This window comes from Numenius arquata, chromosome 17 (genome assembly GCF_964106895.1).
Source record: "Numenius arquata chromosome 17, bNumArq3.hap1.1, whole genome shotgun sequence".
NCBI lineage: Eukaryota > Metazoa > Chordata > Aves > Charadriiformes > Scolopacidae > Numenius > Numenius arquata.
In genome coordinates this window covers 13,863,137-13,882,714 of record NC_133592.1, presented here as the reverse complement: position 1 = coordinate 13,882,714, position 19,578 = coordinate 13,863,137, and the positions used below count along the sequence as shown (strand labels likewise).

The following is a 19,578-nucleotide window of genomic DNA, read 5'->3' as shown; positions in this document are numbered from 1 at the left end:
ATTGCTTAACTCTACCTCATTTCCGTCCTCTGGGGGGAAATTTATTATGAGGGTAATGGACTCAGCTGGAAAAGCAACAATTTATACTGACAGCAATTGGGAATAAGGCCCTGGAGACCACCGTGATGTGGGTTTTACCTCTCCTTGATCCTGATATTTAAGAAGAACTACGAGTCATTTAACTACCACCAGACAAACCAGTAACGTGTCCCCGCAGACACCCAAACCAGGCCATTTCGAAAGGGGGGTGGAAGGCCTAGGTTCAGTTTTATTCACCGACCACTTCCCAGATCAGCCATGTTCCCCTTGAATTCAGACAATTCTCCATCCATCAGCCAAATGGATGGCACTTTTCCAACCCACTCTGAATCACGAAGTCAGACAAGCTTCTGGGCTGATCCAGCAGGCCTTTAAAAATGCAGGTAAAAAATGAATGTTCTTGCATGACAGAGACACGAGGCCATTGTTTTTGAAAAGGCCTGGTAAAAATTGTATGGAGGTTGATCGGATCGCAGATCCAAGCCTGTGCTGTATTACTCAAAGGATTCTCAGCTCAATGGCCTTGGATTGGTCCTAAGTACGCTGGGCAGAGCTGAGGCACTGCAGCACACACGTGCTTCCAACAACTGAGGGTTTCTGAACTGGGAACCGCCGTTTCACCCCCAGCCCAGCAAAGGTGCCATCCTGCACTCACATCCCCCTGCTCCCGGCACGGCCACTGCTCTCACTTCCACTTACCCAGACATCGTCACCTCCAAGGCACACAGAAATGATTCCTAGACTGTAAACCCTCTCCATGTGAACCACTGAGAACTTTTGCATGTGAACTACAGTAGTATTTGAAGCTGAGGTACTTTGAAGCCTGCAAAAAAACTCAACCTAGGCAAAGCAAGAACGTTCTGATGAGTCTGCCACTTATATCCACTGCTTTAGATGGGGTTTTTAAGACCACAGGATTTTTAATTCATGTGTTTTGGTGAAAAGGTAGAACTCTATTTTTAATCTAGACTTGATGTAAAAATAAAGGGTCAGAAATTTCTTGTTAACAAGCTGCTACCCTGTGGAGAGCAGAAAAAACAGGAGAACTAGAACACAACTTTTGATACGGCCAATCCAGGAGTCATGGCAACACCCTCTTGAAAATATCCAAAACCCAAGCTCCTAAGAGGTAACCTCTGTCAGGAGCTTGCCTTGCTCAGGGCACCTCACTGTCTGTACCACTTCCCTTCTGAAGCTTCCCACAAAGTCCACAGGCCAACCTCTCCTTGACATCTCTGGGGCTGCACCCAGCTGCCTGAATATTTGTGTTGGGCTCAGAAAGACACAGGTGGGAAAAGAAAGAATTTAATTCTTCAAAAATTGTTTTAATTCAAACCCAACAGCCACTTTCTGGCTTGTAAAAACTGTATCTGCACCTTCCTATTCTGCTGCAACAGCCTCGCTTATGGAGGAGCCCCAGCACAGCCTTGTGTTTACAGGCAGGTCCCACCTCCTCCTGGACACCAAACACCAGCCTTGGCCTCATGCCTAGGAAAGAAGCCGGACGATGCAGAACAGATGCTGTATTCAAACTACAGATTGATAACAACACCCCCAGGCTCCTGCTCTGAATTAGCCATAGGAAGAACAGTTTGGCAGGACATGAAAATTACATTTCAGTGTAGCTCCTTATGGACACTGCCATACAGCCTGTTTAGAGGGCAGGGACGTGAATATGCAGAGCTGGTCAACGTTCCTGCCTCCATTTGGCACTGCAGACTTCACCCAAGCAAGCACCGGTGCCTGCAGCCGAGCCCGTTGGGCTGGTGCTCTCTGATCACCGGGGAGAAACAGTGCACCCAGCTCCTTCAGTCTGGACACCTGAAAAAGCATTGTGAAAGTTTGACCTCAGAAGTCCCTCTTCCTCATTTGGCTACAAAGGAATCCAACTGACTGCTTTGTCTCTAAAGTAAGGATGAACTTGTTCTTCACTGTCTGCATGTTGTTTCTGCTCCAGGACTGTCTGCCTGTCCACACTGGACCAGCAGAAACAATCCTTGAAGCTTATGTGAAAGCTGCTGTCACCCTGGACTCCCCATGCTTGCTCTCCCGCCGACTGAGTGCAGCCCCCGTGGGGGCAGGAGGACGGTGCACATGCTTACTGAGGAATGGAGAAGAACACGCTCAATTCCGTGCAGAGTAAGAGAGAACCGAGGCCACATCTCCTACATCCTGTGCTCGAACTGCTGGCCTGCTCAGGAGGGTGGTGGTTAACCGCCTCCTCTCACTGCAGCTTTTAACGAGGTGGTGGACACCGAACCTGCACAGCCCTCCCGCACAGCGCCACGTCAGGCACCACAGCTGCCAGGAGGAGCCCTCACTCATCCCACACCCAGGACTTGCCCTTTCCCACTGGTGAGCTCTGGGCAGCTCCTGCTGAGCATAAAGCAACACTCAGTCCCCTTTGGAGAAACCAGCATCTCATGTTGTCTGCAGAAAATGGCTGGACGTCTCAGACGTGGAGATAACCTGCTTGAGCAGTCACCTACATGTTAGTGACCAGGTGGAGGTCTGCCTCTGGTGCCATCTGTAACACCTAGTGATCTGTGTGCTTCAACTGCTTCACACATCCCCCACCCTGGCCCCAGAGAGGCAAGGGACATGTTCAGCATCCCTGGAGACCCGCTGCTGCAACCACAGGGTAAAATAGGGGGAGAGGCATTGAGCTGTCTCCCAGCAGGGTCCTGCTCCTGTCCCCACTCCTGACGTTCACTTTGAACCATCTCCAGTGCTCAGTGGCCCTGTGAGCTCACCGAGCAGAGAAGCCACTCTGGGAAACAGCGGGTCGCAGGCTGCTGAGAGCTGGAGGGGTTCATGGTGGGAGGTTCAACAGGGGCATCCTGGGACCACTGCCCAATGCAGGCGGGGTGGAAGAGGCAGAGGAGGATTGAAGGGGAGGTCAGACCAGGTCAGCTCTCCATCCTCACCATAGGTCTTCACCTGTCATAGCCTAAACATCCTTCACATTGGCATAAATATTGTGTGCGTTGCTGAACTTAAACAGCAAAAGCTTACAGATAACCTGGGATGAGTGCAACCTGTGTGTGCCTGTGACATCTGTACGGGTGCCACCACCACGGACTGTCTCCCACCCTCACTCTGGGGGGTGCCAGCAGTGCGGTGGTGCTCCTGCCACAGGAGCTCTGTGCTGTCCATCCCAAATTCCTGTAATTAACTGGATTAAGTGAGAGAAGTTGGTCTGATTTCCCTGGTGAATCCTGCCCAGCTGCAGGATCTCACCATGTGAAGAAAAACAAAACCTGCTTTATTTGAGGGAAATCTGGGAGGTTATCCTGTTTTTGGCCAGACTCGCACACCTAAACGTATTGAATCTGTATCTAATTAATCACACCCTACTACACTACAGCAACACACTTAATATTAATATTACTGTTCTTCAGAATAACATTGTTTAAAAATATAGAGAACTGCAACTTCACTCATTGCAACTCGTGTTTGCTGTTCCTCAGAGAGGGAATCTCTGGAGCTGAAAGCCGGTTTCTCAGCATGCTGTGAGCAAAAATAATGAATGTGACATTTCATGATCTCCACTGAAAGAGAAAAGTCTTTAGACAGGAAACAGGGCTGAGATCAAAATTAGTGTTACAGGAACAGCTTTCAAATCTGTCTTGCTCTTTTCTGGGGTGATATATTTAACTCCTTCAGTTGAAGAAATTACCTTCCTACTGCTGGAGCTGAAGCCTAGTAGATAGAGGAGAAAATGAGTCAACGCTGAAGAAAAAGGGGGGAATTACATATTTATAAATAAATTTCTTACCTTGAGAATAAAATGTGGAAGCTGTCAAGGAAGACAACATCATAAATAAAGGGAAAAGCTTACAACAGAGGAAAAATTGTGTCCTACGTTGTAATGATCAACGATTCAGTTCTACTCCTTGGAAATATTCTGATAAGGAAACTGAGGCAGTAACACATTACACAACAGAGAGAGGCAATTGCCGCTCCCCATGGAGCAGAATAAGACATCTTAGGTGTACAAGCTCTACCAGAGTCCAAGCTGTAACCTTATTTGTTAAAATAAGAGTCTTTTAAAGGATTTTAACTGCAATGCATTTAAAGACATAAGAAGCTGGGGGATGTTTGCCCCTCAAGCTGCATGCCACATCAACAAAGAGACAATGACAGACCACGACCTAAAAACATTTGCTGTCAGGAGAAGCACCCGTGACACTTGTCTGTTGCATTCAAGCCAAATAGTCCTGACAATGCTAGTGCTGCATTTCCCCATGGGGATAGGGGTGTGCAGCTCGGGCAGGCACCACCATGAGATGCTGGGAGCTGCAGCGTTAGAATAAGCCATGAAAAACCCACAAGGCCTCCACACAGAGCAAGGCAAAGGTTATTAACCAGCATCATCGTTATTTTCAAAAAAGGACTAATAACTCACATTGATTTTGATTCTTCCATATGTGATGTGTGTCAGAGAGGGTGACGGTTGCACGGAGGTTAGAGCATGAAGCCTCTGAGATGAGAAAAAAGCAGCAGAAGACTGCACGAGGCTCTCGCTTGGTGGTGAGGAGGAAACATCCCATCCCAGCACAGGGAGGGAAAGGCCTGAGCACAGCAATTCAAATCAACCTCCTCAAAACCCTCCCCTCCCAAAGGGAGGGGGAAAGGGGCTTTCAACTCTCTTCCCTCTAACCACAGGCAAACATTGGATCCCCCAGCACTGAGAGCAAAAGCGGATCCCGTACCACGGAAATGAATGCTGGGATTCGTTGGCTGCAAGGGCAGATGCAGGCTGGGAACAGCCAGGCGTTCCGGAGCTGCTCCTCACCAGCGCCATACCCCAACCCCAGCAGTGGGACCAAGCGGAGGAGCAGCCCTGGCCCAGGGGGAGGAGGAGGCTCGGCTGTGTGGCTCTAACAGCACTGCATCGGGCAGGAACACACACAGAGTCAGCTACAGGCATTCCCGCTTGTGTATTTCTCATCCTGGAGACCCAAAAGAGACATTTCCAGAGATCCACATCTTGTCCAGCAAAAAGCCACTCCACTCAGTGCTGCCGGCTTTGTTCCCTGTGTCACAAATCTCTGTCTTCAGCTGTAGGAGCAGGGTCCCAGAGCTGCTGCCCGGCATGAGACCCAGTGCACGGGCCCAGGCGGCCCCTCTGAACAAGCCCCTCCACAGCTCAGGGGACAAGATACGAGCCCTTGGCTGTGGGGGCTCTGAGACTAACGCAAAGTCCGCTGAGGTCAGCTGAGACAGAAAATGCGGTGAAGCAGAAGAGTCCTTCCCAAGAGGAGCTGTCTGGCACTGAAGCTGTGGTGGCGGCCAGCTGCTGCCCAGGCCATGCCGGCTGTCCCGGGATGTGCCACCTGTTTGCAGGCTGTGCCAGCAGGCTGCCAGCCCGGGGTGACGCGAGGTGGCAGTTCCCCTGGGACATCCACGCAAACAATACAACCAGGTGATCTGTGCATCTGGAATGATCTGCACTTGGTCACAAGCCTTTCAGCCCAGAAGATATGGGTGGAGCAGCTCTCGGCCTGGAGAAGAGGACCTAGGGAACACCATGACATTGGGTCACGGTCACAGGGGAGGTGGCAGTCCCTGTACTTCCCAGATCAGACTGGAGTGGTCCTCCTTTGGACACACAGGAGTAGTGCATGGGTGCAAGCCTATAAGGCTGCAATATAAAGAACTTGCTGGGCATCGCTGGGCGGAGCTCTGTGATCAAGTTCTCCAACCTACTTGAGGAAAAACCTGCAGCCAGAGTTGTAGCATTCACTTTCTCCAATTCACCATGAGGGCAGCAGGTCTTCACCTTTGGTTCCCTGTCCATGAGGCTTCAACACGGCCAGACCACCTTCTGTCCTGCTCCAGCAGAGAGTCCCACTTCTGAGAAGTGGCAGGTGCCACCTCAAAGCTGACAAAATGCCAGAGCAGGGGATCATTAATCAGAGATAAGTTGGAAGATGCCCTGTTCTCCCCTACAGTGACAAGGAGGGCAGCATCTGCCTGGTGCACACTGGCCATCGCAGAGCACTGGCCACAGGGATGGCAGTGTGCTGGCAGTAGTGATGGGCACCAGCTCTCCTCCCCACCACTACCAGCACAGCCAGCAAAGTCCACATCAGAAGAATTTGCCATGGCTCCATCCCTGAGCTGAATTAGATCCCACGATTATGTCTCTGGCCAGCACTGAGGGAAAACTTTGTCCCTCACCAAAGATCCATATTCAGCCTTGGTAAATCGTGATGGCCAAGAGCAGAGGAGGGAGCAGGAGTGAGGGGGTCCAGCAGACAACGCAGCTGAGATTGGAGCTGGGCACAGGAGCTCACTGACTCAGTTTCATTTCAAATCATTTTCCAAAAGGGACCCACAGATACTTTAAACATGATTTATTTTTGGAAATACCTGAAGTTCTATTCTTCATCCCATAACAGACTGAGGTTCAATTCCAGTCTTCACTTGGTGCCAGTTATCACTGTGATAATCAGCAGTTCACAGCGCAATGAGACAAGTTCAGGCGCTCCTCTAAATTGTGCTATTGAGAGTGATTACTTGGCCTTGGGTAATGAATTAGTCCTATTATACAGCACTGGCACAGGAGAAGCAAATCTGCTGCTCAGGCAGCTCATTACACGGGCAGGGCTGGAACTGCTTGGCCATGTGATGCACACACAGCTCTCAGCAGGATTCTTAAACGGAATTCCGCAGACAGTACACACATTTCTCCGCGACTGCAAAATACACTACGTTCATCATTCCAGTTTCCTTTCTGAGTTAAGCATTTGCCCAGTCCTCAGAAATAGAATTCCTCTTCTGTGCAATTTCTGCATGGCACTTCGCCGTATCAGTATCAAATTCTAACTGTGTTAATTCTTCATTTACTGCCACCCCTTGCAAACTCATGTCACTCCATTTTTTTCCTCCAAACTCCTCCACAGTAATTATTCCTTCTCCCTCACTACTAAAAACTTGCCAGCTCTTGGCGCTGCCTCTCCTGTAACCAAGTCTCATTTCTGCAGCAACTGAAACTGCTATTGTCATGCACCATTGTAGGTCTGGCTTTGTGGCTTTGTGGCACGTAGCCCAAGGAGGAGCACTGGGCACACAGCAACTGCAGGGGTTTTGTTTTGGAAACATGAATAAAGTACTAAATAACTGAATTAAAAAGGATCAGGAAGACAAAGCAGATCCAGCCAGCAAATTCAGAGGAACATTCTGAAATGTTTACAGATTACCAGAGGAAAAAAAGGCAGAATGACAGAATACACTCAATAGCAAATGTTACAGCCATGATGGCATAAACCTGTGTGTTTGGTACTCTTGGAAGTGCTGATATCTTCTGTTAGACCAACTATCACAAGCATGAGTGTGAAAACATAAACTTTCTGTAAAGACTTTTAGAAGAAAAGCAGTCAAGGACTGAGAAAACTACTGTGCAAAGTAAAAAAAAAGATAAGCCAGAGAGCAAGGAGCAGAAACAAAAAGAGTTAGTCTTCCTCAAGTCAAAAAAAGTCAACCACAAAGGCCTGACGATGCCACTCGCTCCTCAAGCGATTCAAGAAAAGGAGAGTGAGAAGTGTGTTGTAAATATGTTCAAGTTTTACATATTTTTTTACGTAAGGCAGAAGCCTGAAGAGCTTCAGTAAGTCTTCAATGAATAGGTAACATCACAGCAAACAAATTACACTAGCAATAAATGCAAAATATTACATACATATACGTGTATCTTTCACGTCCCAAACAATGTCCACCAGCTCAAAGATCCTTGCACCTTCTCTCTGTCTTCCACAAAAGCTGGTCCTTTGGCAATCCAGGGAGCTCTGAGGAGAAGGGAGATGCTTCATTTTAACCCCTTCCATGCTCCCCATTCAATTGCTCTGTTTTTCCTCAACAGTCTTGGGGGTGCTTGACCGTGTCTCTGAATGGGCGTGAGAAGGCTGACAGAGGCCATGAGCCATGCTGAAATGCCAGAGCACGCTGCAGGTTCAGTAAGAGATCAAACTTAACTCTGAGCTAACAGATCTGCCTCTGAAAGTTAAGGAAGATTTTACAGGGCTTTCAAGTAAAAGACAGGGGCAAGTATGGGAAGATAAAATGAGCAGCTTGGGACTTATAACTATATTGTGATGTGCCTCTGCTCTGTCCTCACTCTCACGCCTTTCTCCTTTTTACCAATTCCTGGACTTGCTGAGTGTCAGAGGGCATTTCAGAGACTAAAATCCAGTGCTAATGGGGCAGCCTGATAACCCCAGGTTGTGTGTCCAGCTCAGAGTGAGCTCCTGCTCTCTCTGTAAGGTGTCACAGCCCCTGCTGTGGCAGCTCCCCCAGCTCTGGGCTGGGCTGACCCTCTCCACTGTCCCCCCGGCCACCTGCCTCCTCTGCTGCCGAGCACTGAACGGAAAACTCACCCACACACCTTCCTTGCAGACCTGGCCCTGATCCATCCTATGACACAAACACCCCAGGCCTTTACAAGGCTTATTTTTAATTAACTTGTACTGAGCTCAGTGGAAAAACCAGCTGACAGGGCAGAAGAAATAGGCACAAAACTGATCAACAGAGGCACACGAAGTGATGGCAGACAAAACAGTTACTGTTGAGGTTATTTTGTTCCTAGCATAGACCCTGCAGTAGCGGAGATGCAGAGGGCTGGGAAAGCCCTGGGAGATCTGTGCAGTAAACAAACCCGGTGCTCAGAGCAGCAATGGAAGACCACGGTGCTTTTGCTGCCAGCATCACAGTGGGAATATCTGTGGCTCAAGAACAGTCTGCTCTCACCAACAATGAATGCAGGAAGAGGTGCCAGACAGATATCAAACAATGTCAAAGAAAGATTTTTGACCTTTGGCTCTGCACCCATCTAAGAGTTCAAAGATCAGTGACCAAAGTCACCTAAATTCAGTCAACCCAAATTCACTCCAAAGCGGCCCATAACAACAACTTCTCATAAATGCTGAAAAAGGTGTATATTGAAAAACACTGGTCTGTTCGACTGCTGGATGTGTTCTACAAAATGCAGAGTGGTAGCTCCTGAGTAACCCATGGCATCTCCCTTCTGGAACTTGCCAGCAAAAAAAAAAAAAAAGGAAGCCACAGATGTATTAGGCTAATACAAAAGCTATTTTGATAGCATAATGTGTAAAAATTAATTACTAGTATGAGCAAAAAAACCTTCTCTGCTATTCCACACAGCTGTAAAAGGAGCGCTTCCCAGGACGGTCACCACAGTGAGAACAGAGAAGGTGTCATGGCAGGCAGAGGACTAATGGCAACTCTGCAGGCCATGGAGTAGAGACTTCTCTCCCCCTCAGATGGAAGAGGTTTTACCAGCCAAAAGTGCACTTTTGCTGGTATGGCAGGTATGCCAGGGGCTCTTCTGGACTCAGCACAATGTGCATAGGCTAAGCCTGCATCACAGACAGTGCAAAGCTGTAGAGCTGATAGCCCAGGTTCCTGCCACATACCAACCCTTTACATTAGGTCCCCTTAATAGGTAATATTTTACACAGCGGAGTGACATAAAAAATTCCAACTGCGCTAAAGCATACTTACAGTTTTCAAGACAAACACTTGATGAAGCACCCTGTTCTTGAAAACCAGCAGCTGAACTAACTGTTAGCCTTGATTTTACACTGTTCTGCACTCTAAGTGGGTCATACCAATAAAAGGGAGCATGAAATGTAATCAAATATGGCCAACGACACTTTAAACTGATGTAAACTGATGACAGTATGCAAAGCACAGCGGGGGCTATCAAGTCCATTATGCTTCTTTCAGACTTGCCCAGGTCCTTCTTCCCTGTCTGTAAACCCGGAGCCGTGCTCTGTTACTGGAAATGCGCCTGTCGGGGAGCAGCCGCTGCAACGGCCCCAGGCCTTTGGGAGCCTTCCAGCAGATCTGCCGTGTGCGCACAGCGAGCGAGGCACAGCCTGGAAGCACTGCATTCCGAAAAACCTGCACGGAACAAGTGCTCCCTGGATGTGTCAGAAATCAAAGACAGAAATATCGGTGCCTTCCATCAAATATTTCAAGACACAAATTAGCAGAGCTGCCTGTCTGCCAGGCTCCGGGCTGGATCCCCAAGCTCTGCCGATAGCACGGACACCCACAACATGAGAAATACCACTCTTGCTGCCCTGAGTTGTGCTGTACGAAAACAACTGCAGCAGTCACAAATATTTCCAAGACATATACTATCTTCAATGCTGCAGCACCACATGCTTGCTCCCATTATTGTGGGACCTCTCCAAAACAGAAGAATGTCCAATCTTTGGGATTTCACTTGATGCCAGTAGTCAGTGAAATAATGAAAACAGGTCCTGAGCACATACTCAGAGATTTAAGACTCTGGTAATGCAGAATCAGGGTACATTACTGATAATAAAGTGTTCCATGGGACATAAGCAACCATGGAAGATAAGAAACCATGGAGAATAAAACAAAGGTTTAATCCAGCTATTTAAATTATGAGTTAATTTTACGTGGTCATTTATTAACACATGGGTAAAAGTGAAATAAGTAGAGAAAACCAAATCCCACCAAATCTGCCAGAATCTTCTGGTCTTGGTTTCAGGGCTAAATTTTCCATTTTGTACACCAAAGTAAAGACAGTTTTTAGAAAATGCTGAGTATCTGGCATATTTCATTATTCCCACTGTGTCTTTTTAAGTACATTCAGTATAAAGTAACATATAATATATTCAGCACGTGTTTGCAGCACAACACTCAAACATTGAAGGTGAATTTTGCACCCAAGTTGGAAAGAGAGTCTAGAGTACCCCATGCCTAACACTGCCAAAATCACTGCTGTGTCTGTGTACAGGAATCGTTCCTTATTCAGAGCACAGAATGAACAGGGAATTCTTTAGGGAACTAAGTGATCTTCAAGTAAGTCTTAAAATGACCCACATTTTTCATCGTCGCTGTAACCACCTTTAATGTGCAGGTGCACAGCAACTCCTTTAATCTTTAACATCTACAAGGCAGGCATCTGCAGCGAGACCATTTTTAGACTCTGTAATCCATGGTCAGAAAGAGGTCCTACCAGATTAAGACTCCCATGACACGTTTTAATCTTTTAGCTAAGAATAAAGAAAAAATTCTTTAAAAATTCTGTCCTTTGCAATTTCTGCAAGGCCACCAATGTGATTGTTCTCACCTGCTACAGGTGCAGCATCCATGAGCCCAGCATCTGCAACACCCCAACTCCTGCAGAGGACAGAAGAGCTCACAAAAAAAGCCACATCCATCAGTAACACCCTTTCTTTCATAAATTTTGGGTATTTATGCTGCTCTTCAGTTTTTAAGTTCTATCTATAAATTCAACAGTTCAAGACAATTATCGATAGATGGCAATGCACAATAGATGACACTCTTATGAGTGAGGGATTGTGAACTGTAGCATCTCATCTCCTTCACATACCTCTGGGGCTTTAAAATCCCTCAGAAACCTCGACTGAAAAGTGATCTTCTGGCAGCAAAACACAATTTCCTCACCCTTTTAATATGAGAAAAAAAAATATTTCATTTTGTTCACATTTTCCAGAAATGTCAGTAGTCAGATGACCAGAAGTTTCAAGTCTGAAAATATACAGTTACAGAAAGTCACAGATATAAAAAGCAACACTTTGAAACTAGAACACAAAGCAATACCACTCCTATCTCACAAATGCTCCACTTTGGACAGAAGTTTGCAGTTGAATCTCGCAAGGCAGACCAGCCTCAGTGGCTGTGAGTGCTGAATTTTGAAAACTCCATCCTTCCCCCTGAAAGAACACCCACAGCAGCCTTGTGAATCTCCTTGGTCCCCCTGCACCAGGAGAATCAAAATCATCCTTCTGTGCCTGGAGAAGACACCATCCCTTCTTTGGCCGCGGCTGCTCCTCCCCAGCACCATCTCCCAGGGGCAGCAGAAAAGCAGAAATCTCACAGAGGTGCCACAGGCATCCCTGGGCGGGACTGGCAGGAGACGGGGATACCAGTCCCAGCCTGGCACTTGATCAGCCAAGTAGCTTAACTGCATGTGGCATCAGAAGCTGAACACCCTACATGTTTCCTGAGCACAACCCATGCTCACTCCCTAAAACCACAGAGGAGTTCAGCACCCACACCCTTGTCACACTGGATTAAAGACCAGATTCCTCTCCCATCACACAAGACTGCACATCAGAGCATTACTTGTTCCACGGAGTATCCTTAGAAAATAGCAGTGGTAACAGCCACATTTGTACCTGAGATCATCACACATCCCCTCGGTCCTTGTTGCTGTCTGTGACGTTTTGTGTTGAGCTGATTTTTGAGAGGTGAGATGGAGGAACAAGAGAGTGTGAGAGAACAAACTCCAAGGATGTAGAAGAACCTGCTAAGAAAGCAAAGCACTGTTGCTGCGTGCAGGAGGTACCGAGGGCGCAGACAAAGAGCCCAGGCCCCAGATACTCACAGCCAGCCAGGAACCGACCATATGCAACCTTATTCTTCTTTGTACAGTCATCAGGAGAGGCTCTGTTGCAATAGGTACCAACATCTCCTCTCTTCCAAATGCACTGTACGCATTATGTAGCTCCTGTGACAGCAGAGAGCAGCTCCAGCAGCTGCTGGTGCCAGCACACAGCACCGCCGTCGCCTCGCAGCCCTGGGGAGGGCAATGCCCATTTCTAGGGCTGGCTGGATATCTTCTGACAAAATATTTTGGGGTTTTCCTTGATCAAAATATGCTCCATCATTAACGTGAAGAAAGAGAAATATAAACCATAATTTTTTTTCTCTCTAAAAATAGAGGTTTCATCACAATAGTGTTTCACATAAATGTTTGGAAGTTGAATTTTGCCATGAAATGGAATTCTACTTGCTAATCAGCTGGCAGGTTCTGTTTTCTCCTTAAGCACCCCATCTTCTTGGATCATATCAGCTTACAACAAGGTACAGCTTGGCACAGAAATCCTCTACACGTTCTCTGCTATTACAAAATAAATTAAAGGCATTATCCTTTCTATTAATTCCTTTCATCCTTTTTCTCTCAGCATACCTGGGCACAGAGAATGAAGCAGTTTGTGCCGTGCCATGTCTCCTGCAGCTGAACGTGCCACAACCTCCAGGCTCAGCTGCTTGCACGCTGCAGTGTTTGCATGGCAGATGTCACAGGTCGGGCTGGATGAGATGAGTTACACCCGAGTATCAGGCAGCAGTGGCAGTAACGTATAACACTTCCTGATGCGGCACGTGCACCAACACCAGGGAGAACCACGCGATTCTTCCCTTCCAAAGCGCCTCGCGGTTCCAGTAAATCGAGCTGTGAAAGCACACACAGGATCAGTGGCAGCTCTCATCCTACTCAGCCCAGCTCGCTCAGCCAGATTCCAGAGCCACCTCCATCCCTGCTGGAAGCACACACTGTGCTTCATACAGAGACTTACATCTGTGGGATGACTGAAGCTATAAAAAGTGCTGACAATTTTCAGCAAATTTGCATATGTTGCTACTGCTGCTTATATAAGAGATTTCTAGCTAACCACAAATACAAAAAGCAACGCCTAAAATAGATTTTAAAACAAACCACTTGCAAATGTGACTGAATGACACATCTCCCCACCCCTTTGAAAATTACTTCTCTAGAAAAGGCAGACGCAACATCCAGTATTTCCCCAGAGGGTCCCGTGCAAAGGACCTCCCAGAGTACATACCCCAGAGGTCTAACACCACTTCACCCTCTTGACATCTATGCTGTCCTGCACCAATAAAGCTTGTGACACACTGGGAAACACCTGAGACTTGTCCTAGGTTGCTCTCAGGTCTGGAGCTGCACAGATCTCTCTCTACACATCATCATCCTGAGCATCTCTGATGCAGGTGGAGTGAGGAGGCAATCAGCCTCTGGGTAGGAAACATCATGTTACCTTCAGCTGCTCAGAAATTCCTCACTGTATCACACCCCACATTCCACCTGCTCCATATCTGTGTTCACCGTGGAAGTGCTGGCTTGAAGGACTGCTTATCGCCCATATCTACACAGATTCCTCTTTGCACCAGGCTGGGAAGGAGGATTGCCTAACCTGGGACTGCAGCAGTCTGGTACAGGGGATCCCTGTATGGCTCTGGTCAAAATGTCAGGCAAAAATATAGAAGTACTCACAAGGGAGGAAATGGTCAGAAGATGCAGCTGCTAGTTCCTGACTTTCAGGTCTCATGACTGACGTAGCTATAAATCACCAAAGGACGGGTGAAGGTTGAAGCTGGTGGTGTATCTACTCAATGGGATATGGATCACAAGCAAGAACATCCCTCCTTCCCCAAGCCCTTGAGTTTGCAGAAGAGTGTTCCTTGCTCACTTCCAAGCTCAGTCAAAGCAAAACCATATGAATTTGGCAGCACTCCTTTGGATTCCTCTGGTGTCAATGGATTCTTATGTTAAGGAAACATTGGTGGGGGGCTGTTTCTCCATTAACCTACTATCTCCAAGAGCACAACAGTCTAAGAAACAGTACAAGAAACAGTACTTGGCTTCCCAGCACAAGGAAGACAAGGACATACTGGAAAGAGTCCAGCAATGGGCCACAACGATGATTAAGGGATCAGAGCATCTGTCATACAAGGAAAGGCTGAAAGAACTGGGACTGCTTAGCATCAAGACAAAAAGGCTCAAGAGGGATGTTATCAGTGTGTACAAAAACCTATGGCGGGGACAGTAATAAAAGCAGAGACAGGCTGTTCTCAGTGATATCCAGTGAAAGGATGAGATGCAATGGGCACATATTAAAACACAGGAAATCCCTTTTAAACCTTCTTATTGTTTCCATCACTGCCATGAGCAGGAACCTCCAGTCATCATGATTTTCTTCTAACCCACCACTGAGGGCTTATGGGAGCCAACGGGTGCCAAACATCTTTACCTCCCTGTGTCTCTTTTGCCCCACACTTACTTTACTACAACTTTGGTCTTTCCTTGATCTTCAGTGATGAATGAATTGAAAACACATTTTTGCTAGCAAGAGAGCTCTGGAGGGAAAGGCAGCAATCCCTCACAAACGCTAGGACTGGAGTTTGTTTCCCACAAGCTACCTTCATGGTTTTCTCAGAGCTGTCCAACTCCACATTTGCTGTTAAAACCAGTTCTGGTTAACCACTAGCCATGGATACTTATTTTTCTTTGCAAGAGCCAAGGGCTACCACTCAGTGTGCGTGCACAGGAGGAGGAAGAGCTCCTCAGCCCCTGGATAAGACAACCAGCACCACGAGGCAGCTGATGACCAGGGCTGGCAGCTCCGCAGCCCAGCTGCCTGTGAGGAGATGCAGGTGCTGCTGGTGCAGAGCAGTTCCTCCCAAGTTGGAGATAGCATCAGGAATAGTCATTTCTTCTGTTTCACCCAGCAGGAATTAGCACACTGCAGACGGGCTCCAGGGTGGAGGAGACTCCTCTCTCAGCTGCTGTCCTTCATACCTTTCTCACTTGCCTCTTTCAGCTCAGTGCAGGCTTTAGAGCAGCGCTGTTGGAGAAGACTTCAGTGTTGGTAAATGTGAAGTCATATGAATAAGAAAATCCAGACTGCCTATCTCTACACAGTGGCAGGCTTAAAGCTATGAAGGCTTCAGAAGGTGGCCATCTCCTTTTGGTAGCACCCAGCCCCCTGACAAACTCTGCTGGGAGGAGGAAGGGTGTGTGCCATGCAGGGCAAACCCTGCTGGCCCAGGCACACCTTGGACAATGCCGCGAGCCACGTGCATCCACTGCTGTGGCAGACAATGCAGCCAAGATGTCCTGTGAGTGACAGGGCGCCAGAGAGAGGAGCACAGGTACCTGCTATGTACCAGGCATGGGGAAGTGATGGCAGGGCACAGGGCAGGAATAAATAACATCTTCCTCTTTCAACAACAGCATGTGGTTAAGTTCAGCTGAGAACATAACGCTGAACCTTAGCAAAAGCTGCAGGGCCAGGGCCACCCAAAGCCAACATAAGTGGCAGTTGGTACTTGAAGGAGAAGCATGTTCATGGCCCCATCTGACTGTGCGTTGTCATCACCTCCCTGACACCAGCTCCAGTGTCAATGTGGTTGGGCAGGGGCTTGAATCAGAGAATGGAGAAGGAGAGTATTTCTATCGTGGTGTCTTTCCGTTAGATCCGATCCCTGAGCCAGCTAGCTGCATACCTGCAAAGGAGTGAAAGCTTACCTGCAGAGAGCCATGAGCGAGACACACAGAGATGTCTTCTTCTCACACATCTACTCTACTGTAATATGTGCCAAGTACCTGTGGTCCCATAAATTTGGTTAATTAGCTCTCATTTGACATATTTATTCAATCTGGCTCATAGTCCTTATTAGGCACCACCTCTGGAAAACATGCTAGAGTGTACACGTCTCGGCACCTGCTGTCTTTCTTACCTTCTTTCTGAAAGTTTGCTCAAGAGAAGAGAGGCTGGGCTGTGTGGGCAATTGGTCTCCAGCAACGTTTTCAGCGGTACATGAGGTCAGAAGGGCACACCTGAGGGAGCGCAGGCACCGATCCGAGTGCAATTTGCTCAGACTTAAGTAGGAAGAGAGGTGTTTCCAAGAGGGAGATGGTATGAAAGCAAAGTTATTGTGTACACAGAAGTGATTTCCCACTGCCTTTGCTGAGCAGAGTTTGTCTCATCTTATGATACATTTTGCCTCAAACAATTCCTAAATTCCTAGTTAGATGTGTAAATATTTAGCAATTTGTGAAACCACAATCATTCACTTATCTCAGTAAATGATCTTCTAGGTGGCAAAACTGACAAACAAAAGGACTCCCACATTCTTAAACTAACAAAAATTCCCAAGTGCTTCAGTGGCACTTGGGAAAACTGCCTGGTCTCACTCCTGTAGCACTGAGTGGGGAAATTTTGTTTCTATTTTCCTGTCTTTCCAGGTAAGAATAAGAAACAGGAACTCAATGGAAATTCGTCACAGATTTTAAAATTCATTTGGACTAGTGAAACCAAAAGGCAATGCCCAATCTATAGGCAAAATGTCCTTTTGCAGAGAACCTTTTGCTCACAGGACGCTGCTCTGCGTGCATCTGGTGGGCCCGGTCTGCCCCAGGCAGTGCCTCCTGCCACTCTGAATTCCCCAGAGGGTCTGCATGGAAAACCTGGGGCGGGTGGTGCCGGCCTCACATGTAAGCAAAGCAGGCTGTCAGGTTCCCCCTAGAAACCTGGAGGACAAACAGAGGCTGACTCGAGAAATATGCTGCTAACCACTTCAGCCCAGTCACTGCAGGGACACGGCTTAAGGAGACCATTTCCATACCCACATCCCAGGTTAAGTTCCAAATGACAACAGGGCATGGTCAACGAGGGAAGGACCAATGGACTCACGGCAAGTTCTTGCTTTGGTGCATGAGACATTTCAGAAATGCAGAGATTGTGAAGGCACTCTTTGTGGACGTATATTTTACACTCACCTTGTGTCTTGTTTGCACAGGAGAGAAAGTAATAAGCAAGTTCAGAAACAAGCAGTCCTGAGGGGAATACAACTGTTGCCCTGGCTGTCAGGGCCCTGAAAACAACTGATGCTTCTCAGCATCCTGATGGAATGTCCATGACCTTTGAGCCTGGGCAGCTGCCTCTAACTCTGCTGGAGCTCCCCAGGGCAGTGCCACACATAGGGCAGCAAGGTACCTCCAGCCAGCTGGGGAACTGGTGGAATAGAAGGGATGCACCTGAATTACTTCTTTCACACCATAAAGCCAAGAGATGTTCAGTGGAAGAAAATGGGAGGGAAAGGGAAGAGGAGAGGAACTCGCCCAGTATCTGGCCTCACGACGTAGGACTGACAGGAGCGCTATCACCTCAGCCGCTGACTTACGCTGCTGTTCAGCCATTGTGAAAACGCCCGTGTCCGGAGGAGCTCGCAGGTCGCCACGCAGCTCCAGCTCCGCTGCTCCACGGCTACAGCGGGGCCGGGCGGGCTCCTCCCGGTGCCGCGTCCTCTTACCGGACACCCTCCAGCCCCGGGGTGGCCGCGGCGCCCGCTCTGCCCTCGGCACAGGCCGGGACGACGCCGAGCCGGGTCCCCGACAGCAACGCCCGTGGGCAACCCCGCGTCCCCTCCGCACTGCTGGCACACACCCCCCCCCCCCCCCGCCCACAGCGCCGGCGGCGGGGGCACCGCGAGCCGTGCCCGGCGACCAACCCCGGGGCGCCCCGGGACGGCTCCTTCCCCCGGCCCGGCCCGGCCGCCGGCCGGCTCCCCCCGCCGCCCCCTCCCCGCTCCCGGCCCCGGCGCCGCTCCTACCTCCAGGAGCTGCACGTAGCTGGCCGGGAACCAGCCGCGCAGCCCGTCCTCCTTCTGCCCTTCCCACCAGCCGCCGTCCGGCACCTGCAGCACCGTGATCAGCTCCCCCGCGGCGAAGCGCAGACCCTGCCGGTGCCGCTCCCCGGAGAAGGGGTACAGCGTCTGACAGCGCGACCCCGACATCCCGCCGGGGGGACGCGGCCGCCCTCCGCCCGCGACCGCCCCGGCCTCGGCCGCCGCTCGGCGCCCGCCCGGGGCGAGGGCAGCGCGAGGGACCGCCCTGCCCCGCCCCCTCCGCCCTCCCGCGCGGGGCGGGGCGGGGCGGGGCCGGTGGCGCGCGGTGGCGGCGGGGGCCGCGTGTGTGGGGGGGGCACCGTCTCCGTGACACCGAGACACCCGTCCGCCTCCGCGTCCCCGCGGGACGCTTGGTGTGCCTGACACCCGCGTGTGAGCGCCTGAGACTCCGTGCGCGACTGTAACGCCCACCTGTATGGCCCGGTGTGTCCGAGACACCACCTGTACCTCTGGAGACGCTGGTGTCCGTGTGAGACAGCTCTGCGCGTCTGAGACACCCTGCGTGCATTTGTGACACACACCCGAGTGCGTGAAATCCATTTTGCCTGAAAGACGCTGTGTGACGCACCCAAACATGTATGAAACATACAGGTGCGTGTGACACATCCCCAAGTGCGTGTATCTGCAACACTCAGCTGAGTGCACAACTTGCTCCAAGTGTGCGTCTGACTGCAGCACGTGCGTGAATCACACGTGTGAGACACCTCTGTGTATGAGAGATGCACCATGTGTGTTTGTGTGTGACACCCTCATCTGTGTGACACTTGTGCATACGCATGTGTGAGACATGTCTGTGTGCTTATTTTGTTTATGAACAGCCACTCTGTGTGCACAGCTTGCTCCGGGTGTGCATGCCTGACTTACTCTGCAGCACGTAAGTGTGTGTGTGTAAGACACACCTGCCTTTGTGCACACAGGTGTGTATGAGAGTGTGTGTCTGCACAGGTTGTCTCTGCACACCTGACTCACTGCACATGTTATACACACCTGCCTGCACGCGTGTGAGTACTGGTGTGTCTGTGTGTGTGCCTGTGTGCCTGTGTGCCTGTGTGCGTGAGCACTGGTGTGGTTGTGTGTGTGTGAAGCCCAGGTACACACACGTGTGACTTGCTGCAGGGTGGGCTGCCTGACCCGCTCTGCATGTGTGTGTGTGTGTGTGTGTGAGGAAGTGTTGCTCACTTCCTTGTGTGCAAGATTCACACCTGCATGAGTGTGGAAGGGATGAGGCAGAAGGAGGTGGCT

General features: G+C 49.4%; 1 protein-coding gene across 3 annotated transcripts in view; it reads right to left on the bottom strand.

The window, feature by feature from the left end:
* The window catches only part of GAS7 (growth arrest specific 7), a 99,578-nt gene extending 81,078 nt beyond the window's left edge, over positions 1 to 18,500 (bottom strand). The window contains exon 1 of one of the 3 annotated variants that reach the window (XM_074160142.1): positions 18,262 to 18,500. In XM_074160142.1, coding sequence (XP_074016243.1) covers positions 18,262 to 18,444 — 183 coding nt within the window. In that variant the 5' untranslated portion in view covers positions 18,445 to 18,500. The remainder of the gene's footprint in view (positions 1 to 18,261) is intronic. The other 2 variants (XM_074160141.1, XM_074160140.1) reach the window with 2 other exon arrangements.
* Between the last annotated feature and the right edge of the window lie 1,078 nt (positions 18,501 to 19,578).